Source organism: Myxocyprinus asiaticus, chromosome 4, assembly GCF_019703515.2.
Source record: "Myxocyprinus asiaticus isolate MX2 ecotype Aquarium Trade chromosome 4, UBuf_Myxa_2, whole genome shotgun sequence".
Taxonomy (NCBI): Eukaryota; Metazoa; Chordata; class Actinopteri; order Cypriniformes; family Catostomidae; genus Myxocyprinus; species Myxocyprinus asiaticus.
Genome location: NC_059347.1, coordinates 52,985,001 through 52,999,837, shown reverse-complemented (window position 1 = coordinate 52,999,837; position 14,837 = coordinate 52,985,001). Strand labels below are relative to the sequence as shown.

The following is a 14,837-nucleotide window of genomic DNA, read 5'->3' as shown; positions in this document are numbered from 1 at the left end:
TCATGGCATAAGATGTTGCAAAAACAGCTAAATGCAATTGCTAAAGACCTCCATTTGATGCATGGTTAGATGGAATGCGTTTATGTGTGAACGGCCCATTAGTAGCTGCCTATGTAAGCAGTAGTCAACAAGGCAGCTCACGAGTTTTGCAACAAGGCTAATAAAGGCTCTAATAAATACACACCATCTGTAAAAAAAAAAAACAAGACAAAATACAATCGTTCATTATTTTAATGGTGCAACAGTACATTTTCATATTTTATTATGCACACCAAAATTATACAGTATGAGGCTTAATGGCAAATTAAGCTTCTCTATATACAAATATAAAATTGGACGCCAGGTGACATCAGACTTGCCCTCTCCAGTTTTGGCTTTTTGTGCAAGTCATCATTAGCTGGGCCCTTGAAAGTTGAACCCTGACCCTTCCGAAGTGTGTTGGGGTTGAAGCACCATCTCTAGTTGGCCTGCGGTTTATGCATCTATAGAACATTTGATCATTTATTTTGACATTTTAAATGTAAGTTAAATGTTACATTTCAACTTTAAATGCTCAATTGAAAAAATGTGTGAACATCAATTTTAGTTCAAAACTTGAATATTTGACAAACTCTTGCATATTTTTGTGTTGTGGCGCAGCCCCGTCCACCAGCTGTGTGTGTGCTGATAGAGCCAAGCTGTTGGTGGTGCTATGTTAGGGTCAGGGTTCTTCAGTCAGCACCCCATCTCTGAGTCGAGCACACGGTACCCCCTTCCCATCAGCCATGGGTACAAATAAACCTGGTAGCGCAGCGCTCCTCTCCATCGCCACAGCAAGCTGTCACTCCACTCTCAGGCTCATTAATCAGAGCCAGGGCAGATTAGACTTCAAACAAAAACAAATTCCAGCAGTACCGTTCTTTCCATCACAACCCTCACTTGTAAACTCTATTGCATTCTCATAAATCCAGTGCTGCTAAATGTGTACGACCATCTATGTTTAACATATTGTCTCACATATTTACCCAACACAATGTTGGGTAAGTTGGTAAAGTTGTAATGTGGAATTAAACTAAATTCGGCGTTAACTGGCCCAAACATCATTAAACAAACAGAGGACTACATGGATATTAAAAGAATAGTTCAATTCACCCAAAAATTAAAATCCTCCCTTTTTTTTTGCTGAATAATGCATATCAACAGGTTCAAAAATATAAGCTCAAAAAGCAAACAAACAAAGGCAGCATAAAAGTCTTCCATACAACTCCAGTGGTTAAATCAATGTCTTCAGAAGGGATATGGTAGGTGTGGGTGAGAAACAGATCAATATTCAAGTCCTTTTTTTTTTTTACTATAAATGTCCACTTTCAAAAAGCCCTCCTAAGTGCTCTTCTCTCCTGAGGGTGGTTGTTCTTTTGTTTTTGCGATTCGCATTCTCTGTGCATATTGCCACCTACTGGGCAAAGAGGAGAATGTTTAGTAAAAAAGGACTTAAATATGGATCTGTTTCTCACCCACACCTATCATATCACTTCTGGATTTAACCACTTGAGTCTTTTGGAATACTTTCATGCTGCCTTTGTGATTTTTTAGAGCTTCAAAGTTTTGGACCCTGTTGACTTGCATTGTACTGACCAACAGAGCTGAAATATCTATGCTTGTGTTTAGCAGAAGAAAGAAAGTCATACACATCTGGAATGGCATGAGGGTGATTAAATGATGATAGAATTTTCATTTTTGGGTGAACTATCCCTTTAAGTATTGCAAAAGGTAGAAACTGGCATTGAAATCATGTTTAGTGTTTTTAACATATATATTCAACATACGCATAACTACTGCACTAGAGCATAATGAATACCAGATTGTAATTAGTTGAGGCATTTCATAGTTTTAGCATATCTGTCTCATTGCGTTGAATTTCATTGAAGATATCTCTGAAGTAATAAACACAAATTTCACATTATTATTTAATTTCCTGTTTTATTACACCATTAAGGGCTCTTTCTAAATGTTCATGTTCACTGTACTGAATATAATTATTATTATTTTTTTTAAATAGAGATATAAATAAATAAATAAATATATATATATATATATGCTTTACATTATTTGGTTTGAAAGAAAAAGATGTCAGATTTCATAAAATTGTAGAAATAGTTGCAGTGACTTACAGCTAAATTAAATATTAATTTTGTATAATTACTGCTCCAGAGCAAACTAAGAAAGATACTGTGATTTGTTTAATAAGTTACATAGTAACATGTCTGTTGTTTTTATTTACTATGTGACTAAAATTACAAGGAAAAATGATCTATTTTGATTTTATTTCCTATTTCAATACATACATATGAGCAATTTTTTGCCATTCTACTGACATTTATATATATACTTTGAATACTTTATCTGGTTTGACAGTAAACAGGAGATGTCATTGACTTCCTGTCACAAAATTAATTGAACTTTTGGGAATAGGTGTAGTGCAAGTACCCCAGCCTCTAAGCGGGTGGCAGCACCGTGGGCCAAAGCTATTAGCCAAGTACACAAACAACAGATAAGCTAAACCTATGAAACGCAAAACGCCCAGTAGGTGTTCAATTAATCTTAAATTCTGCCAGTGATTAACTGTTACTTGAATTTGTAATGACTAAATGGTTCAGATCTCATCCAGAGATTTTATCCTCACATTTGTGAGTAAAGATTCAGGAGAATTGGAAGCTAACACTGCCACCTTTAGGAAGCCAGCAGCACTACTGAAAGTAGCCACTGCCTCCCTTGGCCTGTAAGACTTAACTCAAAGATGATAAAGCGATAGTTCACAAAAAATGAAAATTCTGTCCACCACTGTTTGCCATTTAAAGAAAGGGAAAGAAGACTGGGGCTGTTAAGCATCACAACTATATTCCAAGTCTTCTGAAGCCATAAAAAAAGCAACTGTGGGGAAGATTATCAGCAAATAATTACTTAAATTTTAGTCTTTCTGTGTAGTTTCTCACACAAAGCTAATTTGTTAAGCTAAATTTTATGGCACTTTTTTCTAATTTTGGAGCTTGAGAGCCTCAGTCCCATTTTACTTTCATTATATAGAAAAGAGTGGCCAGAAAGTCGTATGGGTTTGGGACAACATGAGTGTGCATAAATGATGTCAGAATTTTCATTTTTGGTTAAACTATTCCTTTAAGAGCAGGAGAGTATGTTATTGCTGTGTACTCTTTGTTCCCCCTGTGCTCTGGGAAACCTCCTGAAGTCCAGGACTAAACAAGCGCTCGCTCTGTCCACGACTGGATTCGGGGTTTGAGTGACACGCTGCTCACCGAGTGTTTGTCTACGTTCCTGGGAAATGGGGTGGTGTCAGCGTATCGACGGGCCTATCCCATCCATCAGTGTCAGAGTGGCGCATGACTAATGGACAGGAAGTACAGCCAGAGAAACAACAATATTTGCAGAATATATTTCAGAAACGTTAGGCCACTTTCTCCTACGGTTCCCATTTCAGCACACTGTAATGGGGCCTTAATCCTGATTTACGGCCGTGTTTATCTGTTCGTAGCGGCACTTGCGGTTAGTGTTGCCCTAATCTGGATCTACGATCTTATTCCAAAGAGCAAACACAAGCACCTTATTGGATTACCATGACCCACAGTAAAGAACTCCCCTGGAAACGATGTTTCACTGCTGATGTAAAGAAGGAATTACTTGTTAGCGTTGGCCTCTGGAATGCAATATCAAAAAAGGTTAACATTTAAAATGTGGACCTTCAAGGGAGATATCATGTAGGAAACTGACATACATTTTTCTCAATAAGGCATTTGTCTTTTTTCCCCCCAACTAAATATATGTAAACATTCTTAAAACAAGATACGTTTCCTTGAGAAGCTAAATTGTATAAGATATACTTAAAAAGGCTTGTTATTTTGCCGTACAGTTGCCGCCTGTTTTTTATTTCTTGTTTTAAGCTTAAACCTGACAAATTTTTTCTTAGATTTACTTTAATAGAGAAAACTTAAATAGATCAAAATCTATTTGCCAAATGGGTATGAAAAAGAAACCTAATATAAACATATTCTACACATATAAACACATAAGTGAATAATTTTTTAGTTTATTTTAAGGGTGTTTTAATTTTATGAATTTCTTCTTTTTTTTTTTTTACTAAAAAAAACTAGTCAAAATTATTATTAAAAAAATAGTTTTCCATGTACTGTAGTAGTGAAGTACTGCTGTGTTTGATTTGCATTGGTTCCATGGCTCAAAGGTCAAAATTAAGACCCCCAGCGCGCATAGACAGGAGGTAAGAACAGACGCAGAAGAGCTTTTAAAACAAAAACTGAAAGACACAGTTCTTGAATTTTCACGAGATTCGTCCTGCATCTCCAGAATTCTGCACGTTCGAAATGGCTTGCGGGTTACGCTTCATTTTGCACCCCAATATTGACATGACAACACCCTGTTCTGTTGGTTCCCGTGTGCTCATGTGATCAGGGAGGGGATGCTTAACCTCAGCAGCCCGTTACCGTGGCGTCCAGACCAGAGCGTTTAGTGATGTTGACTTTGGTTAGCTCCTCGGCACAGGTGGGGTGAATCCCGACCGTATTCCTCAGGTGAGCGTAGGTAAGCCCACACCTGCAGATATAAACACACAGACTCTTTATTCATTCACCGGTTTTTATTCACTCAAAAGTCCATGTAATGAAACAGACACCTGGGCTACATATCAGAAGTTTTTAATTAATAATGTTATCTAATTTCATCTCAATATCATCTGCACAAAAACCAGGGATGCAGAACTTACTGGAAGCCCAGAGAAAAACCCTGCGTGACCTCGCCAGCATTTGGCCCGGTAAAATGCAGACCCAGAACACGCTGCTCACCTTCACGTAGACAAACAACCTGAGAGGAGGAAAAATGCCTTAGTTGCAAGTACAGCTAGGGAAAAATATTGATTTGAACAATCCGGATTCTTAAAATCGTAAGATTGATCTTTTACTTTACATATGCAACCAAATTTCGTGCTAACGGACTAAAACTGTCTGTGATTAGCCACTGGCTGGTAAATTTTCAGATTTCACTCGAGTAGTATAGTGCCGAAGAAGTTCCCTGCGTGTTAAGAGTAAAACTTTGGTTGGACTCATTCTGTGTAATGTGTCCAAAGACGACTAAAGTAACTGAATAATGTACCCTTTCTGTTCTTTACAGTCAGTTGTTGATGAAAAACAACAAAAATACAAACATTTAATTCTAATCACACATTGCACGGATGTGGTAAGACGCCTTACGACTTTACTCTCGTTAATATGCACTCAAACAATGAACACTTCTGTGAGACACTCACTGGACTGCTGCCATTCTTAAAGAGACAGTACCGTTTTAGCACTTGTTCTACATTACAATGTAAATATTTGTAAACAGGACAAATTCTGCATGTAAACAATAAACATGTAACAAAATCTATATGTGCAATATATGCAATATCAAGACATCATATTTATTGATGGAATACATGGAAATTGTACATTTTTTAAAAGTTAAAATTTGACGAAAATGATGAGAAACGAAGGATACAATAAAACTAGAAAAAATCATATTTTTTAATGTACCAAGTTAGAAGGTCCCATGTATAATTAATAGCATTAGCTGAGAGATTATTAATTTTAGATGCAAATAAAATGGACATTATAACAGAAAAGCACGTAAATTAATTGGAATCGAACCGGAATTGAATCAAATCAAATCAGGAAATCTTTATAAATACTTAGCTTGAGTTGCAAGCTACTTAATTACTTTGGACCTTCTCCATAAAACCTGCATCATGGTTTTATGGGGAACTTCCATTATTAAACTTCCATTATAATGTACTCTCCCTCACTGTTGTTCCAAACCCACAAAAATATTTCTTTACTAAATTTTTCTTTGGAACACAACAGGAACATACTAGCCACACTAGCCTGTACAATGCAAGGTTGTAGGTCTATACAATGCAAGTCAACAGGTCCAAAACATTTAAGCTCCAAAAAGCACACAAAGGCAACATAAAAGTAATCCATACTACTCCAATGGTTAAATCCATGTCTTCAGAAGTGATATGATAGGTGTGGATGAGAAACAGATCAATATTCAAGTCATTTTTTTTTTACTATAAATCTCTGCTTTCGACCAGCCTTCCTATGCGTATTCACAAGAGAACAGAGTTCTACTTTTTTTTTGTTTCTTTTTTTTGGGGGGCAATTCGCTTTCTTTGTGCATATAGCCAGCTACTGGGCAGGGAGGAGAAAGTTAAAAAAAAAAGAAGGTAGGGATAAAGGAAAGCAAAAGAATAAATCATATTTGCATATCATCCCAGTAGGTGGCGATATGCATAACAAATGCGAATCACCAGAAGAACTCAGTACTCGTGTGAACATGCATAGGAAGGCTGGTAGAAAGAATGGACTTCAATGTTAATCAGTTTCATATCACTTATGAAGACATGAATTTAAACACTGAAGTCGTATGGATTACTTTTATACTGCCTTTATGTGCTTTTTGGAGCTTCAAAGCTTTGGTCACCTTTCACTTGCATTATATGGACCTACAGAGTTGAAATATTCTATTAAAAATCTTTGTTTGTGTTCTGCTGAAGAAAGACATAGACATCTGGGATGCCATGAGGGTGAGTAAATGATGAGAGAATTTTAATATTTGGGTGAACTACTCCTTTAAATTAATGACTATTTGCTAGGTGCTTGAAGATATGTAGGTTTGCCATCAATGATGTCAAACATTGGTTCTTGTCACTGATATATATTATAGAACTGGACTGCTCATGACGTCATATCAGTGAAGCCACTGCGCCGCCATATTACTATTCTCAAATATTCCTATGTCCCTACTGACCTAGAAATCATCTAATTTCAGCGAGTAAACATCTGCACGTACATCCCTACAATGCAAACGTCCTACACTTGTAATTATTTATTTATTTCAAGTCGGGAATTTTTCCTGTTTCTTGAAAGACAGAGAGAGTTATGTGTGTCTATATCAAACAGTATCCACCTCTAACAAACTTCATCAGCGAACAGATCAGCTGAATGTAAACAAGTTCACTGAAACTGAGGAAAGATACAAACAGACATTTTTTTTAGACATCGAAGTGTTTGTTCAGAGTTACTTAAATGTTTTCATCAAAAAGTGTTTTGTTCTTGAATAAGAGCGCGCACACTCTCTCCGTCTATCACACACGCAGCGGTCGCGCAGAGAGCGAGACACGCAAAGCAAAGTTGGTTAAAATTAAATGGATACGCTAGGTTTAAATGGCAAACGAACACGCATTTATGACATGTATCCATGTATGACTACAGAGAGCACTTCAATATGAAAAGCAAATTGACGATTTTGAAATACCCATCTGCCTTTTTTAAAGTCCCTTTCGGGGGTAAGGACGTATTGTCACCCTAAATAAGCAGATATTACAGCTTTTCCTACTTACACTATAACTTGTGGACAGTTTTGCCACTTCCTTTGTCGATCGTTGTGCTGTACTGATAGGCTGAACACCGGGGCAGGTGAATGCTCAGACATCGTGATCCGCTTATATCTTCTCCCTTGTAATGAATATTATCCAAAACGAGCAAACTAAACATTAAAAATGATTTTCACTCGAGGGCAAAATGCAACTGTCGTATCCACAGGTCGGAGACAGTGAAACAGGGGTGTTTTCGCCTGTCAGTTTGATGCTCTATGAGAGTTTGGGCATACCAAGATGGCCGCTCGAACACTTCCGGTGGCTTCACCTCCTGCTGGCAGTTTACCGTTGTGTCAACGATTCAGTTCTATATATATATATCTCAAATTTGAATATGCAGAAGCGCAAATAAGATTTTAGAGCTATGAAGACAATCAGTGCATAACAACTTACATTTTATTCTGTTCCTCACAAACGCTATTGTATGGACTGAGAATACAGGACAAATAGTGCACGAGTTGTATGGACTACTTTTTTGATACCTTACAGTTTTTTTTTTTTTTTTTTTTTTTGTCCTTTTAGGAACTTTACAGCCCCTGGTCACTGTATGCTTTCACTGTCTTAAAAAAAGAGCAGAGTAAACATTCTGTAAAACATCTTTTTGTGTATTCTACAGAAGAAAGAAAATCATACAGGCTTGGAACGAAATGAGGGTTAGTAGATGATGATGTATGACCACCTAAAGAGTGAATCAATGAGGATTATTGAGTTTAAATTTCTCAGAAAATAATATAATGTGGAGGAGAAAGGACTTTGCAAGGACTGTCTTTAAAAGGTCACCTTAATGTAGCACTGACTGGCATCTCTCTCAGGCACGGTGAACTCCAGTGGTTTGTAGAATGCGTGATACACCTGTTAAACCACACAACACAGAGAAATACTGATGCGCCAAAAACGACATCACTTCCTGCATCATCAACCACTTGAGCTCGTCATTTGAGAACAAGCAATTGAAAACAAGTGCAGCTACTGTTATGTTTTGTCTCCGTGTTACTGCTCTAAACATTTTTTCTTCCCTGAAACCATCAATATTGAACAGACTTGAGAGTGAAACTTCAGGCGTGCTGACACAAGCTGCTCACAGCTATCCATGGGATGCTGCATTTGCAATCATCTCTCATCAACCTCTGCAAGCATCAGTCAGCCGTCCTGCCCACCTGTCAATCAATCTAAAGGCACACCCCTCTCTGAATGCTTTAGGTTTTACAGCCATGCAGGTGTGCAAAGGCCCAAATGTTCAAATACACACACTTATAGAGTGTAATATTCATAACAACACATATGTATTAATAATTCTGATGAACAAACAAGCCTCTGAATTTATGAATGACGGAAATCTAAACTCAATGTTTGCAAGATAAGTTTAAAAGCAACTACTTAAAAGTTCAAAGATGGATTGTTCTGATTGACATTTTACGAAGGACATTTGGAACACTGTACTGTGTTATAAAATGCTCTAAAACGTGACTGGATAAACCACGTTCAAAGCTTTTGCAAAATACAGGTAGCTGATATACACACACAAGTGAAAGCACATCAATTAAATTCTATACTACTGCACCACTTTGCTTGGCAACTGTTAACAGCTTTCAGTTAGGCTGATGTACAGTACTATATTAGGGACTATTCATATGGGGCACATTCTTACGTTCAAAAACAAGAAAGCTAGACAGAGCACAGCAGAATGAAACAACACAGGGGCCTCAAGACATATTTTTAAAGGGAAAGTTCACCAAAAATGAATATTCTCTCCTCATTTACTCACCCTCATGCCATCCCAGATGTGTATGACTTTCTTTCTTCTGCACAACACAAACGAAGATTTTTAAAATAATATTTCAGCTCTGTTGTTCCTCACTATGCATGTGAATGGTGACCAGAACTCTGAAGGCCCAAAAGGCACTATAAAGGAATCCAGAAGACTCCAGTGGTTAAATCCATGTCTTCTGGGGGCCTTAGTAGCTCAGCGAGTATTGACGCTGACTACCACCCCTGGAGTCAGAAGTTCGAATCCAGGGCGTGCTGAGTGACTCCAGCCAGGTCTCCTAAGCAACCAAATTGGCCTGGTTGCTAGGGAGGGTAGAGTCACATGGGGTAACCTCCTTGTGTGGTTCTCGCTTTCGTGGGGTGCATGGTGAGTTGTGCATGGTTGCCACAGAGAATAGCGAGCCTCCACACACGCTATGACTCTATGGATTACTTGTAGGTCTCCTTTATGTCATTTTTGGACCTTCTGAGTTCTGGTCACCTTTCACTTGCATTGTGAGGACCAACAGAGCTGAAATATTCTTCTGAAAATCTTCATTTGTGTTATGCAGAAGAAAGATTGTCATACACATCTGGGATGGCATGAAGGAGAGTAAAGAATAAAATAATTTTCATTTTTGGGGTGAACTATCCCTTTAAAAAGTGAAACTTCTTATAACTTGACATGTCTTCAAAGTGTCTTGACATATGTTTTAAAAGTTGAAGTTCTTTTAGTGTGACATGGAGTCTTAAAAAATGCAACGCTTCTGCGCTAGATGCTAAAAAAACAGTGAGACATGTATTCGGCTTGAACGGCCCCTAAAACACTCAAAATGACATTTTGTTCCACTGTAGTATGTATATGGCTAGAATGACAATGAACTTGATTTTACACCTTAACCATGGTAAAATCACTGTAACGCATGCCCGCACATAGCTTATTCCTTTTATTTTTATTTTACCTCAATCTGGTCTTTTCCATATCTCTTCTCTGCATCTTCTTCAGACAGACCTACACAACCATATTCTAGTGGCGTGAACACTGTAGTGGCTACCTACACACACACACACACAAGAATATAAAAACACACATATGCAAAATACACAAGTCATCCCTTTACTTCTATTTAGGATTTTTTTAATTACATGTCAGCACATTCAGATTTTTAGCAGGAACAGATGAAAGAGACTTACAGCTGAAGTCAGAGGTTTACATACACCTTAGCCAAATACATTTAAACTCAGTTTTTTACAATTCCTGACATTTAATTGTAGAAAACATTCACTGTCTTAGGTCAGTTAGGATCACTACTTTATTTTAAGAATGTGAAATGTCAGGGCCTGGGTAGCTCAGCGAGTATTGACGCTGACTACCACCCTTGGAGTTGCTAGTTCGAATCCAGGGCATGCTGAGTTACTCCAGCAAGGTCTCCTAAGCAACCAAATTGGCCCGGTTGCTAGGAAGGGTAGAGTCACATGGGGTAACCTCCTCGTGTTCACGATTAGGGGTTCTCGCTCTCAATGGGGCGTGTAGCAAGTTGTGCGTGGATCGCGGAGAGTAGCATGAGCCTCCACATGCTGCGAGTCGCCGCAGTGTCATGCACAGCGAGCCACGTGATAAGTTACACGGACTGACTGTCTCAGAAGCGGAGGCAACTGAGTCTTGTCCTCTACCACCCAGATTGAGATGAGTAACCGCGCCACCACGAGGACCTACTAAGTAGTGGGACTTGGGCATTCCAAATTGGGAGAAAAGAGGATAATATATAAAAATTAAAAAAAGAATGTGAAATGTCAGAATAATAGAAGACAGTATTATTTATTTCAGCTTTTATTTCTTTCATCACATTCCCAGTGGGTCAGAAGTTTACATACACTGTTAGTATTTGGTAGCATTACCTTAAAATTGTTTAACTTGGGTCAAACATTTTGGGTATCCTTCCACAAGCTTCTCACAATAAATTGCTGGAATTTTGGCCCATTCCTCCAGACAGAACTGGTGTAACTGTAGTCAGGTTTGTAGGCCTCCTTGCTCGCACATGCTTTTTCAGTTCTGCCCACAAATTTTCTATCAGATAGAGGTCAAGACTTTGTGATGGCCACTCCAATACCTTGACTTTGTTGCCATTTTGCCACAACTTTGGAGGTATGCTTGGAGTTGTTGTGAAATTGGAAGACCCATTTGCGACCGAGCTTTAACTTCCTGGCTTATGTCTTGAGATGTTGCTTCAATATATACACATAATTTTCCTTCCTCATGATGACATTTATTTTGTGAAATGCACTAGTCCCTCCAGCAGCAAAGCACCCCAACAACATGATGCTGCCACTCCCATGCTTCACGGTTGGGATGGTGTTCTTCGGCTTGCAAGCCTCACCCTTTTTCCTCCAAACATAACGATGGTCATTATGGCCAAACAGTTAAATTTTTTGTTTCATCAGACCGGAGGACATTTCTCCAAAAAGTAAGATCTTTGTGCCTATGTGCACTTGCAAACTGTAGTCTGGCTTTTTTATGGTGGTTTTGGAGCAGTGGCTTTTTCCTTACTGAGCAGCCTGTCAGGTTACGTCGATATAGGACTCGTTTTACTGTGGATATAGGTACTTGTCTACCTGTTTCCTCCAGCATCTTCACAAGGTCCTTTGCTGCTGTTCTGGGATTGATCTGCACTTTTCGCACCAAACTATGTTCATCTCTAGGAGACAGAATGCGTCTCTTTCCTGAGTGGTATGATGCCTGCATGGTCCAATGGTGTTTATGCTTGCATACTATTGTTTGTACAGATGAATGTGGTACCTTCAGGAATTTGGAAATTGCTCCCAAGGATGAACCAGACTTGTGGAGGTCCACAATTTTTTTTCTGAGGTCTTTGCTGATTTCATTTGATTTTCCCATGATGTCAAGCAAAGAGGCACTGTGTCTGAAGGTAGGCCTTAAAATACATCTACAGGTACACCTCCAACTGACTCCAATTAGCCGATCAGAGGCTAATTGACTAATTGCCTAAAGGCTTGACATCATTTTCTGGAATCTTCCAAGCGCTTAAAGGCACAGTTAACTTAGTGTATGTAAACTTCTGACCCACTGGAATTGTCAATTAAAAGTGAAACAATCTATCTGTAAACAATTGTTGGAAAAATTACTTGCGTCATGCATAAAGTAGATGTCCTAAACGACTTGCCAAAACTATAGTTTGCTAATATGAAATCTGTGGAGTGGTTAAAAAATGAGTTTTAATGACTTCAACCTAAGTGTATGTAAACTTCTGACTTCAACTGTATGTGTCTAATAACAAACTCACGTTATCATAGTTCATGAGCTCAGTGGAATGGCCCTCCAGTCTACGGGCAAGGAGCTTTCCCGCCTTAATAGCTGTTGGGGTCAACTCAGGACGACCCTGAAACAGAGCATGAGTTGGCTATGTAAAAGAACATCTGCACACACGTTCAACAAATCCAGTCTCAAGTACCGGGAAGACCTAGTGCCTTGGCGATCCCTGTGCATAATAACTGAAGAGATTTAAACGGCAATTAAACACAATGCAAAGCAAATTTCTGTGTCGTTAAGTGTAATCCATGATGCTGATTACAGCGCAGAGGTGGACGGCTGCTAACCAACACTTTGGAAAACATGCCTACAGTAACAACACAGGAACAAGCAGTACCACGGGGCAAATTCTCATTCACTGACTAATGGCATCAGTAACCTGCCAGATAACTTCTGTACATCCTGCTGTCCAAGAAACCGCCTCAGGTGAGTGCAAGTGTGTGTGTGTTTGAGTGTGAACGCCACCCAGACAGCTGAATTGTAATGCATTTCTTGGCAGTAACCAGGTGCAGTTCAATGTCTTGCTTTGTGTATAAATAGAAAAAGAAAGAGCACTGCGTTTTGATGTAAAAGGAAAAAAAATGTAATGACGGGTAAAGAGAAGAAGGATCGTCTTTTGACTAGTTCTGTGGCAGTGTGTGCATGCCAATAATCACACAGCTGCTTTGGATGACAGGCAGCTGCGATATTTGATCCAAGCAGCCAGTTGTGTCTGAGATGTTACAGGACAACGACCTTCCAGCATAGCCGTTCAACTGATAGACAGGAATATGCTGCAGCTCTGTGGCTTTCCTGCTGGGCAGAATGTGTGTGTGTGTATTTATGTGTGAATCTCACAAAAAAACATGTCTAGATTACATTCACCCCACAATCTAAAGGAAAACAAAAACTGAAATAATATTTTGCATTAAAAACCACTCCAGTGGTTTAATCCATGTTTTATGAAGCTAAATGATAGGTGTGGGTGAGAAACAGTCAATATTCAAGTTCTTTTTACTATAAATTATGACATCAGCAGTCTCCTTAGCGTTCATAATTTTAAGCTTGTTTACATTTCCTAGCGCCATCTAGCGCTCTTTGCATGCGTCAAGAACTAGGAAGTGTAATCGAACTTGAAATCATGATCATGCCAAGAGACTGCAATGGCAAGATGTACAGTGAAATACAAGTTATATTTTGATCTGTTCTCACCCACAACCGATTACATCACTTCAGAAGACATGGATTTAACCACTGGAATGGATTATCCTTACGCTGCCTTTGCGCTTTTTGGAGCTTTATAGTTTTGGTCACCATTCACTTGCAATTTATGGACATATAGAGCTGAGATATTCTTCTAAAAAATCTTCATTAGTGTTCTGCAGAAGAAAGTCATACACATCTGGAATGGCATGAGGTTGAGTAACTGGTGAGAGAATTTTCATTTTTGGGAGAGCTACTCCTCCATTTTTTTGCCATTTGACATAATTTTCAGGACAATTATGCACATTTCAACCCCAAATTCTCACTCGTCTTGTGATTCTCATTAGATTTTCATTATTGCAATGCAGTCATGTTTTACATTGATTTTTAAATGTAGATCAGCAAAAATTAAAGGCAGTGTAACAAATATTATGACATAAATAATTTACAAATGTAAATGATCTCAGAAAGTCATACAAGTGTGGGATGGCATGAAGGTGAGTAAATGATGGGAATTTTTTTTATTTTGGGGTGAACTACTCCTTTAATGGAAATTTCTAATTTCTTTCTTTTGATTTTGGCATGAAACATGACCAGGTTTTTCAATGTTCTTGACAGGTTTCGTAAAATTCATCCATACTGTTTGTGCATTATTGATTGAGTTCAGTTACTCCCACTTGTACATTTTATTTGATGGTATCAATCCTTGACACCTACCTCGCCGATGTCCCCGATTGCGTAAATGTTCGGCACAGACGTTGCCTCATCAGCGGCCACAATTATTTTCCCCGTTTCTTTGTTGATCTCCACGCCGATCTTCTCCAGATTGAGTGTCCTGGCTTCATGGGCTCTGCCTAAAGTCAAAGCGCAGAAAGCAATGACAGGTTGAGTGATATATCACACAACAGTTTTGGAAGGCGTGAGGCTGCAGCGAATCTGCTCACTGTTTCTGTCACGTTCAGCAGGGCCGGAGAGTACCACTCGGCATGCTGGGAGAATTCAGGGGTGGCTTTACATTTTAAGATTAGAGGGCAAAATCTTATCTAGCGATTAGAAAAGAAAACAAAGGCACAGCTGGGGAGAGAGCATGAGTGAGTGAGTTTG

General features: G+C 38.7%; 1 protein-coding gene across 4 annotated transcripts in view; it reads right to left on the bottom strand.

The window, feature by feature from the left end:
* Positions 1-213: 213 nt before the first annotated feature.
* txnrd2.2 (thioredoxin reductase 2, tandem duplicate 2) overlaps positions 214-14,837 on the bottom strand; it is a 35,631-nt gene continuing 21,007 nt past the window's right edge. For 2 of the 4 annotated variants that reach the window (XM_051696732.1, XM_051696731.1), the window contains exons 12-17: positions 14,451-14,587; positions 12,526-12,621; positions 10,186-10,278; positions 8,258-8,329; positions 4,769-4,866; positions 214-4,599 (exon numbers count right to left, since the gene is read on the bottom strand). In XM_051696732.1, the coding sequence (XP_051552692.1) occupies positions 4,476-4,599; positions 4,769-4,866; positions 8,258-8,329; positions 10,186-10,278; positions 12,526-12,621; positions 14,451-14,587 (620 nt within the window). In that variant the 3' untranslated portion in view covers positions 214-4,475. Of the gene's footprint in view, positions 4,600-4,768; positions 4,867-8,257; positions 8,330-10,185; positions 10,279-12,525; positions 12,622-14,450; positions 14,588-14,757; positions 14,777-14,837 lie in introns of those variants that run through there. The other 2 variants (XR_007897096.1, XM_051696734.1) reach the window with 2 other exon arrangements.